The sequence below is a fragment of the Anguilla rostrata genome, chromosome 18, assembly GCF_018555375.3.
Source record: "Anguilla rostrata isolate EN2019 chromosome 18, ASM1855537v3, whole genome shotgun sequence".
In the NCBI taxonomy this organism is placed as follows: domain Eukaryota; kingdom Metazoa; phylum Chordata; class Actinopteri; order Anguilliformes; family Anguillidae; genus Anguilla; species Anguilla rostrata.
Window position 1 is genome coordinate 25,560,931 of NC_057950.1, and position 14,710 is coordinate 25,575,640.

At 43.2% G+C, this 14,710-nt stretch overlaps 1 protein-coding gene and 1 long non-coding RNA gene across 6 annotated transcripts; both read right to left on the reverse strand.

The window, feature by feature from the left end:
* Positions 1-732: 732 nt before the first annotated feature.
* On the reverse strand, positions 733-3,341 carry LOC135244510 (uncharacterized). The gene is made up of 2 exons (XR_010326988.1): positions 1,929-3,341; positions 733-1,309 (listed from the first exon to the last, which is right to left on the reverse strand). It is a non-coding gene; the product is annotated as an uncharacterized LOC135244510 (long non-coding RNA).
* A 489-nt stretch (positions 3,342-3,830) lies between these two features.
* On the reverse strand, positions 3,831-13,899 carry dennd10 (DENN domain containing 10). Of its 5 annotated transcripts, XR_010326987.1 has the most exons (11): positions 13,760-13,899; positions 12,839-12,946; positions 12,484-12,680; positions 12,141-12,220; positions 11,768-11,916; positions 11,036-11,147; positions 10,399-10,499; positions 8,937-9,044; positions 8,241-8,335; positions 6,762-7,258; positions 3,831-6,729 (listed from the first exon to the last, which is right to left on the reverse strand). XR_010326987.1 is itself a non-coding variant. In XM_064316850.1 (10 exons), exons 2-10 carry the CDS (start codon positions 12,882-12,884, stop codon positions 7,091-7,093), a joined length of 1,056 nt encoding a protein of 351 aa, XP_064172920.1. In that variant the 5' UTR covers positions 12,885-12,932; positions 13,760-13,899; the 3' UTR covers positions 3,831-7,090. The 5 variants fall into 5 exon arrangements, 4 of the variants coding, with proteins under 4 accessions (XP_064172920.1, XP_064172917.1, XP_064172919.1 ...); XM_064316850.1 differs by having other exon boundaries at positions 3,831-7,258; positions 12,839-12,932; XM_064316847.1 differs by having other exon boundaries at positions 3,831-7,258.
* Positions 13,900-14,710: the final 811 nt, after the last annotated feature.

Below are 14,710 nucleotides of genomic sequence, written 5' to 3' on the forward strand. Positions count from 1 at the left end.
ATACACTTTACTTCCATTTCTGGTTTGCTGTACGAGTTTGTGACTCACTGATAAAACAAATTATTGAGCCGTAAACTGGACTGATATAGGAATTCCCCTATTTGTTTGTGAGTGCGTGGTTACACCCACTCAGTGGCCTGGGTCTTGACTCACAGTGAACTTTGATAAATGTAGTGACTGAAACTCCCAAATCCTACATCTTCGGGAGGAGCAAGGGGGAGTTAGCTTAGCACAAGTTTCCTGTCCTTCAGGACAGCGCCTTCTGCTAGCTGTGTTAATTAATTCTCCCTTGAGAATGACAACGTTTATATCAAACAGTCAAGGAGGATATGTTTAGATAACTTACAGAAAATCCAAAATGGCAGGAAACCAAATATATTGCACTTCATTGGTCCTGGAGACAAATGTTTGTGAGATGAGCCAATTTGATGACTATACGTGGGTCATATTAATAATATGATTGCAAGGTTTGCGTTTCAGATGCCCATTATACCAACATTGTGTTGCTGATTTGCATAATATGAAGCCTTGTGCTTAGTACTACTTTCGATTAACATGCAAGGTTTTGCATAGGCCTTCACACATACTGAAGGGGGGGAATTAAACACTTGTTTTAACTTTGACTCATCGTAAATAATGAAAATAAAAAAAAAATGACAAAAAGGTGTTAACCTGTATGAATGACTTATACTAAAAATGTTGGTGCAAAGTAAGAAATGTAGTACACGCAAGGAATTTATTAATTGCAACTTTATTATGTTTAAGTAAAAAGGACAATTGTTTTGAGGCTTAAAATAATTTTTTTTAAACGCTTCAGTAGATGGCCGATTCAGGCTTTGAAAACGCTGCAGCCGTTAATTTTTTTCCAACAGTCAATCTTGCAGCGCTTGTAAAAGTCACGGATGCTCAAAGACTTCATCTCTTTTCCCGGCTCCGCGAGGGCGTGGCCCTCCTTCCGTTTGCGGCCCTTGGATCGGCCCCCCCTGATAACGGCGGAGCAGCGACGCCTTGCCCCGTTGCCATGGCGCTGGTCACCGAGACCTTCTCGGGAGACGGAGCGCTTATGCGCGTCCTCGCCCGGGCGTTTATCCAGCCTTTCGCAGAGGGATTCCCGCCCGCGCGCTCGGTCGTCCTCAAACGCCCACCGGGGTGCGGGGCCGCGGGGATGGACCCGCCAGTTTTCGTAGATGAAAGAGTCCATCACTGCCTTGCTGCCGGACGCGGACGCTCTGGGCGAGAAGATTTTCCTGAGTGGAAGTTTGCAGAGGAACGGAGCGGCTCTGGTCTGCGCTGGAGAGCGCTTCGGCACCTGCATAGTTTTACAAAACACAAACGTAACACGTGTACAATTATCAGGAATGGACTTTTGTACTTGTAAGATTAGCCTACATTTTTGTCACACAAAAGCTGTCATCCACAGATGTCATATCTTTGCAACGGCACACATAAGGGTAATAATTTATCTGCTTGTGAAAAGTCTAAAGATTAACATGTCTTGTCTGACCTCCACGAGATTATTGGTATATCCGTATTAACAAGATTGTTAAAATCTTCTTTCTTTGAGCTGCAATAATACAGAATATACAACAGAGAAAATCGTAAAACAATAGACTATGATAGTGAAATTATTACCTTTTAAAAGATTTTTTTAAAACACTTTAGACATGTGGCAAAACCTAGGCTATATACCGATATAATAACTAACAGCCCGTGAAATAGTTGCAAGTGGCAAAATTAGTTGGTTAATCAAATTTTGTAGGCAACCAATTCAGCTTATTGATGAAGTTGCATAGGCTACGACACAATGGACAGAATTTTTTAAAATTCTAATTGGTCACAAACATTTATTTAATGCGCAGGCCTACATTTACAATTTTGTCTCGTGGAAAGTAAAATACATAAGTTTAACGGTAAAACATCTGTGTTACCTGGAGTGCGGGGCTTTCTGGGATGCTGGGTAGGACGCAGACACCAAGGCCTCCCGCCCTGCCGTGCGCCTTCTTAGCGCTTCGAGATGGTTTGCTCCGCTGGGGAAACAGTTCTGTGAGTAGTGGCATCTTTTAGCAAAGAAAAATCCCCGACGATAAATCGTTAATTCTGTTCTTCACTAAATGCCCTCCTTCCGGGTGTAGGCCTGTACGTAACACTCCGTAGAATTGAAATGTGTCTGTCCGACGGATGTTTAAATTATTGTATCGTAATTAAACCATGCCCATAATTGCGCATTGCAGTTAACTTTCTACTGAGCAGTGTGCTCGCTCTTCCAATCGTGACAGTAGTCTGGATACCTGCAGATTTTGAAGTTGTTTGTGTCTCTCTCCGGCCAGGTCAAGGCTTTTACGGAGATTAGACACTCGGCCAGCTGCTGTAGAAAACGCCCACAGTTCAGCTACCGTGAAAACGAGGTACGTCTTTAACACGTCAATTCTCACACAAGAAAATGCACCTGGAGTAGTCACGCGCGAATGCCAAGTCCCGCATGACCAGATTACCGAGGGTTTACCGGCGACAGCAGGAGAAATCAGTCTCCTCTAAAGCAACACGTGGTCAGCCATAGCAGCAGGTCGCTCAGAGCAACACTGTCCTTTGTATGGATATCAATTTAACAGGCTTTTATCAAGAAAGGGATTATTATTTGGCTCTGTAGGCCTACCATTGGAAAGTGCTCATCGTTCCAATGTAGATTACAAAGTGCATTGTGACGCTCATACACCGGCCGTATTTTGAATCTCTACGTTTGTTTTATATGGCATAAGCGAGGTCGCACACTCTTAAATCTCCTCATAGGCTATTTACTGAAAATTACACATACACAAAAATTACACAGAACGACCATTTCCAGTGTTTAAACAATCTTTGTTTAAAACAGATATTACTTAGAGATTGGGAAATAGTGCAGTTCAGTGACTACCGAACTGTAGCACGGCGTTTCAGGTGCGATTCTCTGATGGGACGCTTCAGAGGGTGTATATTAACCTGACCAGCCACAAACTGGATCTGTTCTGGATGTTCCCGTACTTTATACATATTTCTATTGTACACGACCATATAGATGTTTTTTTTTAAAGTTATTATTATTGTTGTGGTTACTGCTGTTATGTAGCTCATTTTTAGTATGGAAGTCTTCTGTGCCGAAACAGGGCTAGTGGGATTAGAAGGGCTGTGTATCAGCTTTAAGGGGATAAACAGGGGGCCAGGACGAGAACGACAGTTTGGGAACTTACGAGGTCTCCGGCTAAAACCCCTGCCCTTCTGTCAACTGTCAGAAGATATTCAATTACTGCCGTGAGACGACGTGTCCCCGTCACTGCACTGGAGCTTCTGATCTTTTACTTCATCCAGAGGAAACAGCACCCCCTACTGGCTGTTCCCAGACCTCCCATTCATGCACCCTACTATTCAAGCCTAAAGCCGCGTGAGCCATCAGATGCTTCGGCTGCTCCTCAAATGACACCTGTATTATTCCCCTACTGTCGAAATGAAATACTGCAGTTAAACACTAAACGATGTAAATACTGTATATTTCTTGATAAAACATCTGCAGTTTGGTAATGTGGGATTCTAGTGATTTAATTACATCAGTCGATCAAATAAAATATATATTCAAGCTTACACTTTACATAATGAATACTATGTAATCAATTTTTATGTGACATGCATATTGACTGATTAAAATTACGTTAGACTGCATTTCAATCAGTCCCAGCACTTCTTGAAAATGTTAAATGAGAGGCAATGAACATACCGTATTGCACATACACTGACAGCTAATACAAAATCACGCTCAGATGCATTAAAATAGGCAGATCTAGGTAAAAAAATGCAATTACTTTTCGTTGAATGTTTCTCTTTAATGAAGTTATCACCACTGAACATGGAAACATTCCTGTCATCTGAGCAATGGGAAACAGCTGGAGGAAAGAAAAGAAAAATCTGTAGGCAACAATAACCAGAAAAAAAAAAACATAATCAGCAGATTTCAATCAAAGCTGGAATATGCCCTTTTGGAGATGACAGTTGGACCATGTATTTTTGTGAGAGCAGGTGCACTTCCTCCGAAAAACTTTGTCCCTGTCACTTCCTGTTTGTGCAACCTTATAATCTCCACACAAGCTCTATGGTTTATTATAGTTCATACTGCATTCACTTCAATGGATAAATGCTTGGAAGCTGAGACACTAAACCAGTGGACAGTTATCTTCACTCAACAGTACTTCCTGTAGTCAGTCCAGAGTAACCACAGATACATAAAATGACACAGTGGTCCTGGCTGGTGTGCTCTATAAACTACCCTCTCATAATCACAGAAAGAAACCCCCAACGTTTGTAGTGCTTCCAGTATTCTCTTCAAGTCATCAATCAAGTGATCTCATTCGGGATAATTTATGAAACATACGACAACTACAATATAAAAACATTCAGTGTTATTTTTTACTGCATCTGACTGAATCACAGGAATGAAATTCAGGAGAGAAAGCAATAGAAAGGCTTTTTTGTGAAGTGTGGTCATGTTCTGGTTATCACGACGGTCCCGACGGTCTGAACTCATGACCAGCCAGAGTAGCTCCCTCTGGCTGCAGGTTCACTGTTTTTTTTGTGTGGAGATTTCCTGCAAATTCTACACTCCCACAGCACCACTGCAGATCGACAGAATTTACAAGACATCCATAAAATCCAACGTATGTAATAGCTACTGTATACATGTATTTCATGTCTTACAAATGATTTTAAGTCAGAAGCACCTGTGGCATTTGAAAAAGCTACACAAGAGAAGGGAGTTCTTAAATCGTTGCATCTGTGAAGTCTTTTCTAACCATACTGAGACATCAAAGGTTAAGAAATAAAAAAAAATTTTTTTAAACACATAAATACTGAAGCAGTCAAACATTGCCTTGGATCACGTACAAATAAAAAGTTTTTAAAAATTAACAAAAATAAAATAAGGCTGATTTAACATAAGGCTGGATTAACAGATCAACGCGACCAACAGAAACCATAAAGTGAGAAAACCACACGTTGTTTTGACTCAGAAGACCAGACTGCTGAGGGTTAATGTGGCATTTTAAGCTGGGCAGGGTTTGGCAAACTGAAGACAGTAAACGACACACACGAACACACACACACACTCACACACGCACATGCACACACAGACACATACGCGCACACACACACAAAGACATGCACGCACGCATGCACACACACACTCGCACGCACACACGTTCGCACGCAAGCACACACAGGAACGTAATGTTCAAACGTGGTCCCATAGATGTAATGAGCACAAATGGCTGACAGCACTCAGATCCAATGAATTATTCCCCAACAGGCGATATTTACTTTTAAAGAACTTGAAAATAAAGAGACGCAAAGTCAAAGCCACGTTCTGCGGAGCGACCAGACACCCCCTCTATGATTAAAACCAATCACAATAAAAATGTCATTTTAAGACAAATTTCCAACACTCCTTCTCAAGAATAATGCCTTTGGGTCTAATCGCTCTGATCGCACACATTAAAAGAACAAAAAGAAATGAAATTAAATGAAATGCATTAAACAAAACAAGCAGCCCGCTGGCCTTTGACACAGTAATCTTTTTAAAAATTATTTGGGGAAAAAAAGAACCAATAATGGTTCTGACTGAATCAGCTGCGAAAAATCTGTGCTTTGACGATTCTAACTAGTTTTTTTATTGCTTGTGTCACACTAAAGCCGTAAGAGAAATGAAAATAAGAAACGCCCCACTCTTTATTCTCAACGTTAAGCGTGTCTAACCCAGATTCAGAAAACCCACAAGGTGCCAAGGTTCGTACAGCTTTTGTCTCGCCCTTAAAATCAGCAAGAGAACTTTGCGTGAAAAAATACATATAACGACTTTACCAAGCAATCAATTGCTTGAACTGATCAATTAAGTGCCGAGTAACAACTAAATTCATGACCAGGGTCATAGACACCCTGCTCCATGTGAAAATATAGCTCTGATCGTCTCTTATGTATGTACATTTTTCTTCAGTCATTTGTTGATCGTACGCTTTATTCACACTAAGGGGAGAGTTTCTGGGACTGCGGGCTAGAAGTGGGCTAGAAAAAGAACGGATTGATAAATTGGCACTTGTACTCAGGCCACTAAAACCAGGACTGTGGCTCAAAGTCCCGCAAGATGGCTGTAGCGTTGCCTAGCGAGGGACGGCTGCAGTTGGCATGGTAACCCCCATCGCTCCGCTGCAGAGCAGGCTAACCTGCGCTCTCATCGACAGACCGATGCAGGCCTGCGAAGGGACCGATTTATTGGGCATTCCATACTAAAAAGGAGTAAAATAAGGGATGAAAGTTTAAAAAAAGATATTTCTGACAAGACGGTCATCATACCAGACAGCATAATGGATGCTTCACGCCTAATAGGCCAACGTAGGTCACATGGGTGTGGAGACTGGGGGATGAGGCACATGATTTAGTGAGATGCACAAGGCGTGGACAGCAGTGAGTCACAGTGAACTATCTTCCGTGGAACTGAAAGTCGGGGGAAAACGACTGAAGTCAGTTAAAATGGGGGGTGTTGCTGCTGCATATGCCATCAATGTGTACCCCATCACTGGGAGTCAGCATTTTTATAATTAGCAGTAATCATTTTCATTTTTTACATCAGAAAAAACAGCACACACCAGTAAAATAACTTCTGTTTCTGATTTTGCCTTTAACAGAATAGCTAATGGGTCTGGTGACTGCAAATCTCTTCTGCTTAACCTGAATAAATTACACCTAACGGCTGACACTGGGTGACACTTGGAAAATGTGGAAATTTCATCTACAGCGCAACTGCTGTCACATACAGTATACACAAATCCTTAAACTCGGTTACTAACATAGCCTAATATCAATTTGTGTTATATGACCATAAAAGCCTTCCCCTGACTCTGCCTCACTTTAAAAACGGGGATTAAACTGGCCGGAACAGTTTCACGGAAAGTTCCAGTATTAACGACAGTCCAATTATGAGTGTTCATTAGTCTGCTGGTTGAAGAGGGGCCTAACATGAAGGGCTGAGCTGAGCGTGTTCTGGCACGCGAGCGGTACTTCGGGGCAGCGGTCCCGCTCAGATCCTCAGCAGCTGTTCGGCGGCCGCCAGGTGAAACAGGAAGTTCTCCGTGGCCGAGGGGAGGCGCCGCCGCTTTAAGGTCTCCAAGGTGATTTTGGAATCCTCGCATTCCTCCGCTAGGGATGTCAAGTTGGTCAAAATCTCCTTCGTCTTCACGGAAATGTCCTGGAATCACAGGGCATGATGGGTAAAGCCATGACAAAATGATCTTATAGTTTAGTAATGCAGTATAAATGAATTTATTCCCATTATTAATAATGTTTTATAATTATGATCGATGTAGCCTACATTATACCTCTTGAGCCATGCAAGAAGCTATTTATTATTCACAAGCATGAAAGAATAAGGTAAATGAAAAAAAGAAATATATAAATAAATAAATCATTGTTAATGTACCCAATATGCCATGTTTAAGCATGCGGGAGCCTTATGGCCAGTAAGCCACTATGCATGTGGTTTAGCACAGACTGCTAAACAGAGACAGCCTACGGGCCAGCATGGAGCTCAACCAGCAGCCATTTCCTCAGCAGCACAGGAGAAGACGCTAATAACAGGCGAAGCGGTTAGCCCGAGGCAACCGACGCCCAAACCAGAGCTCTGGTCCTGAGCGCATCGTAGCGACGGTGGAGGTAAAGGGGCGAAGCAGACGCTCTACAGGTGAAGGCGAGCCCTAGAGGGTCGTAGTGACGGTGGAGGTAAAGGGGAAGCGGACGCTCTACAGGTGAAGGCGAGCGCTAGAGGGTCGTAGTGACGGTGGAGGTAAAGGGGAAGCGGACGCTCTACAGGTGAAGGCGAGCGCTAGAGGGTCGTAGTGACGGTGCAGGTAAAGGGGAAGCGGACGCTCTACAGGTGAAGGCGAGCGCTCCAGGGTCGTAGCGACGGTGGAGGTAAAGGGGAAACGGACGCTCTACAGGTGAAGGCGAGCGCTAGAGGGTCGTAGCGACGGTGGAGGTAAAGGGGCGAAGCGGACGCTCTACAGGTGAAGGCGAGCGCTAGAGGGTCGTAGTGACGATGGAGGTAAAGGGGAAACGGACGCTCTACAGGTGAAGGCGAGCGCTCCAGGGTCGTAGTGACGGTGGAGGTAAAGGGGAAGCGGACGCTCTACAGGTGAAGGCGAGCGCTCGAGGCGGGGGGGGGGGCAGCGCACCTTTATCACCTGGCCGTCGGTCCTGTCGGCGTGCTCGGCCGACTGCACCATCAGCAGCCCGATGTCCTTGTGCAGCTTCCCCATCGTCATGGCCTCTGGGGTGGGGCACAAACACACGCATCATCACACTGTGACAGAACCCGCCAAGCTAGCTTCCGGAACCTTCTCACCATTCACAAAAGAATCTATCAAATCCAGCCGTTAATACTATCAATTAGATACTCAGTCCTTGGAATCAAGGGGCTAAGTTGAAAACCGAACTTTACCTCTAATATCAATGGCTTAGCATTAATGTCACACTGCACTGCTTGTAATATTTCTAGCTCTGAAAAATCCCCACACAACCACGCTCAGGCATACTTCAATCCCACTCTGTCTCTGAAACTAGTAAAATCCCCAGGTTTCACAATTTGCAGAGTGTTTTCACACCACAAACAAGGCAAAAAAAAACATGATCTACTGATAACATTTAGCCTTCTTACACGATATAGTGCTGGGTGCTGCAGTCTGGCTTATAACAATAATGACCACAGCACTTCACCATAGACTACTGTAATTTAGTTTCTTACAGTGTGACTAACAGGATGCAGGAACTGAAAAAAACCTTTTTGGGGGGAACCAGGTCTTCTTGTTTCGAGACACCACTGTATTGCTAGAGATGGAGTGCTGCGGTAAAAATGCAGACCACGCATTCACCTTTTGCATTCTGGGAAATGGTGATTTCACTGTCGGGGAGGTTGACGTACACATCAAAAAGGTCAGGTCTGTTACTTATTTCTGGATCAACGAACCCAGCGACGTATCCTGAAAGAGGACCAGATGCAGGAAGTGAGCGAGGTGGTGAACGTAAGCGTAATGTGTCTGGTGTGCCACGGATTCATCATAACCAAAAAATCCATCAATTAATTTTCCAGTTCCTTTATTAACTGCCCTCTATGTCTAGACTGAGAAGTAAGCAATGACCTACAAAACCCATTTCAACAGTCAACATAAACAATCTTGCCTTACTGAAGAGCATTTCTGAAACAATTGAATGTCATATTTTAAAGTTTCACAAATGAACATAGCTGCAAGCAGTGATGTTGGGGGCCAAGCACCAAGGGTGAGTCGCAACGCGTTGGGGGTTACAGAATGCAAACCTAGTCCAAATGCCATCCATACCAACTTTGGTGTGTTTTGGATGTGAGAGTACATCTATAATGATTCTGTTTTGAAATTATATTTGGAGATATCAAAATTTCCTTCACAATTTAACACAGGGACATGCTGTACACCATGCAGGTCAAATTTAGCGAGAATCAGACAAACATTGTAGCAGAAGAGCAGAAAAGTTTGTTTTAAAAAAAATCTAAATGGCAGAAAATGCAATATGGCAGAGTGTCAGATGCATAATAACATTCATAATACAGTTTATATACATAATACAGTAATGCATAATAAATTTGCCGGACATGACTGCCAAATTTTGTGAGTTTTTGAGCATGGGAAAGGGGTGAAAATTTTAGCAACAGTGTGAAGAAAAATACCAAAAAGACAAAGAAGAAGAAGAAGAACAATCCTAGCACAAGCACCCTTGATTCTTGACCCCCTAATAAACCTCCCACTACACATGATGCACAGAATTAAAATAATATAATAATAGTGCACAGAAGTAAGCATTTCTACCTGTTCTCCATCAATCACCTGCTCAATAATAAGCAGAACACTCAAAAACGGAGAAAAGCAAATCAGTCGCTCTCCTACGAGCTACAGACTCCCCCACCTGAGAGGGCTACAGACCGTCTCACCTGAGAGGGCTACAGACCGTCTCACCTGAGAGGGCTACAGACTCCCCCACCTGAGAGGGCTACAGACCGCCTCACCTGAGAGGGCTACAGACTCCCCCACCTGAGAGGGCTACAGACCGTCCTCACCTGGAGGCTCAGACCGTCTCACCTGAGAGGTACAGACCGTCTCACCTGAGAGGGCTACAGACCGTCTCACCTGAGAGGGCTACAGACTCCCCCACCTGAGAGGGCTACAGACCGCCTCACCTGAGAGGGCTACAGACTCCCCCACCTGAGAGGGCTACAGACCGCCTCACCTGAGAGGGCTACAGACTCCCCCACCTGAGAGGGCTACAGACCGTCTCACCTGAGAGGGCTACAGACCACCTCACCTGTGCACAAGCGAAGCGATTCCAGTTCTGTGTCATTCAGATGGACGTAGGGGTGCAGAATAGACCAGTCCTTTCTGTGCCATGTCAGGGCTGGGAGAACTCTATGGTAGACCATGAGAAAAGGTTCATCTCCCAGGAACATATTTACAGTCACATATTTACAGTTTCGGGTAATACTATGCAAGTACTGTGCTCTTGCAAATTGGGAGGACAAAATGGGACTGATGATAATAAAAATAAAGGAGCAAGCACCAGTCAGAACCCAAGATGTCAGAAAAGTTCCTGCAAAGTGACACATTATGTTCTAGTCACTGTAAGATTCAGTCTCAAACAACCAGCTCAGTTTTTCTATCAGTCTCCAAAGTATGTTTGTTAGGTATAAACTACATGTGAATGGAGCTTTGGTAACCTAAAACATTATTAGATTCAAGATTGTCCATTCACAAAGCAGTTACTGTCTTTGCCACTGCTTGTTTCTCATTATCTACTGTGTAGCTTTTATCTGCCTGCTCACCACTCTTTCATGATGCTCTGTGAAGGATTAGGTATCAAAAACACACCGGCGTTGGTTGATTCAATAAATATTTTTTCGATATCGCACATGGTTAGCCCATGGTATACCAGCACATTGCATCACCTTGTGAACTCCAGCAGTGCTTCGATGCGGGGGTGGTACACCACAACCCTCTTCTTCAGCATCAGGGCTGTGTACAGGATGATGCTCTCCATCCCAAACTGGGACACCACGTCTGAAGCAGGACAGACACCAAACACTCTGTAAGTCCTGCATCTCACCATCAAAAATGATTCAATACAAGTCCTGCTGATGAACGTTACACAAAATTATCTACACTTAACAAAAATCCATCTGACAGACACTACCCCAGATTACTCACATTTTAATACATGCTCTGCCTGTAAAGATACCCCACATTATTCACATTTAATACATACCCTACTAATAAACATTACCCACAATTATTCCCACTAATGAATATTATCCAAGATTACTCACATTTAATAAATCCTGAGCTAGACTGGCAGGCGGCAGCACATTTAGTCCAGATTGCCCAGATTTAATAAATATCCTGCCAGTATAAATACTGCAAGTATATTCAGTACACTTCTCACTGACATTCACACCAGTTAAATTAAACATTGCGCTTCTGACGTTCACTTTACTAGTTAATGTAACGTAATGTGTTAAAACTGTTTGCTTATCTGTATATGTATATTTTAAGCTGCAGTTTGATATGGGGTGAATTATCAGACTGCAAACACAGTCAGCTCATTGAGTCACAGGCACACAGGGTTCAGGGTGCCCTGGATTAGACGGGGAGCGAGCCAGCGTTTCCCCGCCCCAGTGCACCTTTGATGGAGCCGGCTAAATAGGCCTTCCGGGCATCGTAGTCCCTGATAAGGAAGGAGCCGTTCTCGTCGCTCTGGCACACGCCCTTGGTGAGGACGGCGATGTAGCCCTCCATCATTCTGACGGGGCTGCCGTGTTTGGAGTACATCCTGAGCCAAACAGACAGGCATGCTTTAACGTCTCACCAAAAAAAAAGCAGAGTACACCGATGAGTATTCATTTCAGAATACTGCTACGATCGTGCGTTACGGATGCAGTGCCCCCTGGTGGTGAGAACACACAGGGCGCAGGGGTGTCTGCACAGTGATGTAAAAACAAACTGAATGTATACACAGTCTAGTCAGGGATCAGGGTGGAGGGCAGCAAGGCTTACCTGCAGAGGACTCTGCTGAATGCAGCATACTTCTCAGGGTTGAAATCTTTTGCAGTAAGTACTATTGAAAAATGTGTGACCTTGATAAACAACAAAAGAACAATTTTGTGAAGGAAAAAGAATTTAATTAAACCCCGTCATGCAACACATATCTATGAAAACTGTACAATTACATAAAAAACTTGCAAGTACTAACCCCGTAGGAGAATGACTGGTCAAAATCATTCCTGACTAGTGTTAAAGCTCTTAACATTCACAAGCTGTTTCGTTTTGTTTCCTACAGTTACTGTGACTCTGCTCTTACTGTGCATTTCAGTCAGACCACAGGAAGGGGAAACCGCACCTTCTTCAGGGCAGTGGGCTCCTGAACCTCCACGGTGGTTATGTAGTACCAGGTGCGGCTGAACTGGCCGAACACAAAGGTGTGGATGACAGAGCCCTCCAGCGTGAGGCAGCACTTCCTGAGCAGGACGTCCCGCAGCTCCGCGCTGACAGAGGGGTAGCACCACACCCACAGGACATCGTGGTTCACATCCTTTTCTGGCAGGGGGGAGAGGGGCCGTGACATGAGGACACAGAGAGAACCATTTGGCACAAAAGCCACATCTGACACAGAGATGAGGACCGTGGATATTTAATCTCACAACTGGAAAACAATGACAGAATACAATGATAAGTTTAATTGGTAATTTCCTTACCAATTAACCCAACACTCAGCATAAGTTGAGTCTCAACTCCAGCCATGATCCATACCTCTCCCTCTGCCTGCAGTTTGGTGGAGTCTGGACCTTTCTAGAAAAATAAGACTAAAAAAAAGAGGTTTTACCACTAGGATGGAGACTGAGTTAATACACCAAACCATAAACGAGTTCAGGCTTGTTTAGTCTGGATAATTACACCATAGCTGCAATCTAACGAAGTTTTTTTTTTAATCACAAAATTGATTGCAAATTTCAACAACACTAGTTTTAAAGAAAAGGGCCAAACTATAGTAAACCCGGAACTAGCTAGTTAGCTATGTACATAATTAAAATTTTCTGGGTAACTAGCAAACATTATTTGGTGAGCCCATACGTGTAGCATATGCAGCTAGGTAATTTAGGAGGTGTGTTGTCTGGGGATGTCTACTAAGAATTTTCTGACGATGAAGCGGTTACAATGTTTACATTTATGTGAAGCAAGACAGACAACGGGTGTCGGTAATCCAATAGCGTAGCGAGCTGTTACATATCTTTACATAGTTCCCATTAGCTTGCTTGCAATCAGGTTAATTCGCTTGCTGGCGAACAAGTAGTGTACTTGCTAGAACGCGCATAGTCGGACTACATAGTTACCGTATAAGCAAACTAGCTGGACTCAAACGGCTAATGTTACCTAGCACTAGTATAATGTCACTTTAACTAGCAACATTGAAAGACATGTCCGTTTTAAACTGTAAATGTTAAAATATTTAAAATCAGGGAACTAGCATGACAGGCTAATTTTATGAGATACCGGTGCATAGACAGTTAAATGCCTATCGATAGCCATTTTGTGAAGAAAAGTGTGACATTTACGACAGTTATTAAATCCCATGAGATATCCAGCTATGTGGCAGCTATGTAGTTTAGCATACGGACCTGGAAGAGTGACAATTTTGGAAACTACACAGGCTGAAAAGAGAAAACGCAAAAAAAATCCTTGCTAACTAGCTTGCTAATAATTCCAGAAATAAAATGAACACAAAAATCTCTTCCTACTTTTTCTGTTCAAGGCACCAGGCAATGCCTCTGATGCTGCCACCTATTGTCTTGGAGGTTAACTTAGGAACATAGAACTATAATGACTAGAATTGATAAATGAGATGACGAAGTACTACTGACAACAATAATAATTTGTTTACATTTGCTTTTTTGTTTTATTATCTGTCAAATAACCTTGTTAAAGGAAAAAGTTGTAAAAAGTAAAATGTAAATGCCATAATTACTCGTACAGCATGTGCAAAGTACTTAGTACAGCAAATACATTAAAAAAACCTATTCACTTGTCAGTCAAGTCAAACGATTGGTGTGATGCAAACTTGTGCAAATTATGTCCAGAATGATAAATTGTGAAATTACAGGCCAAAGATGGGTAATCCCTCTTCAGTGTGGAATGAAGAGGATGAATATTATTGCACCTAACGCCAGTGACATTGATTTTGAGTTCTGAGATTTGAGTGGGCACATTAATGACTGCTGCAGAAGATGATGTCACCTCCTGGAAATTCACAATGAGTGTGATTAGCTCTATTGGCTGAGGACTGTGGTGTTTAGCTGAACAGATTAATGATATCCCTTTGTTGTGAAAACTGGCTGGTAAGTGCCACATTTTGAAATCGGTAACAGACCTATTCCTGTCACACCGGACACACTGGCTATGCATCCCAAACAAGCTTCTTCTCCATGCTGTCCCTGCAGCGATGGGATGCTATCCACAACAATCAGAACAGCATAATCAGCTATGACAGACTGCTGGTGACTCACAACACATCTGATCAGACTTCACATTAGTTCCCAGACCAAGAATGTTCTGTATGTCATCTGAACTTC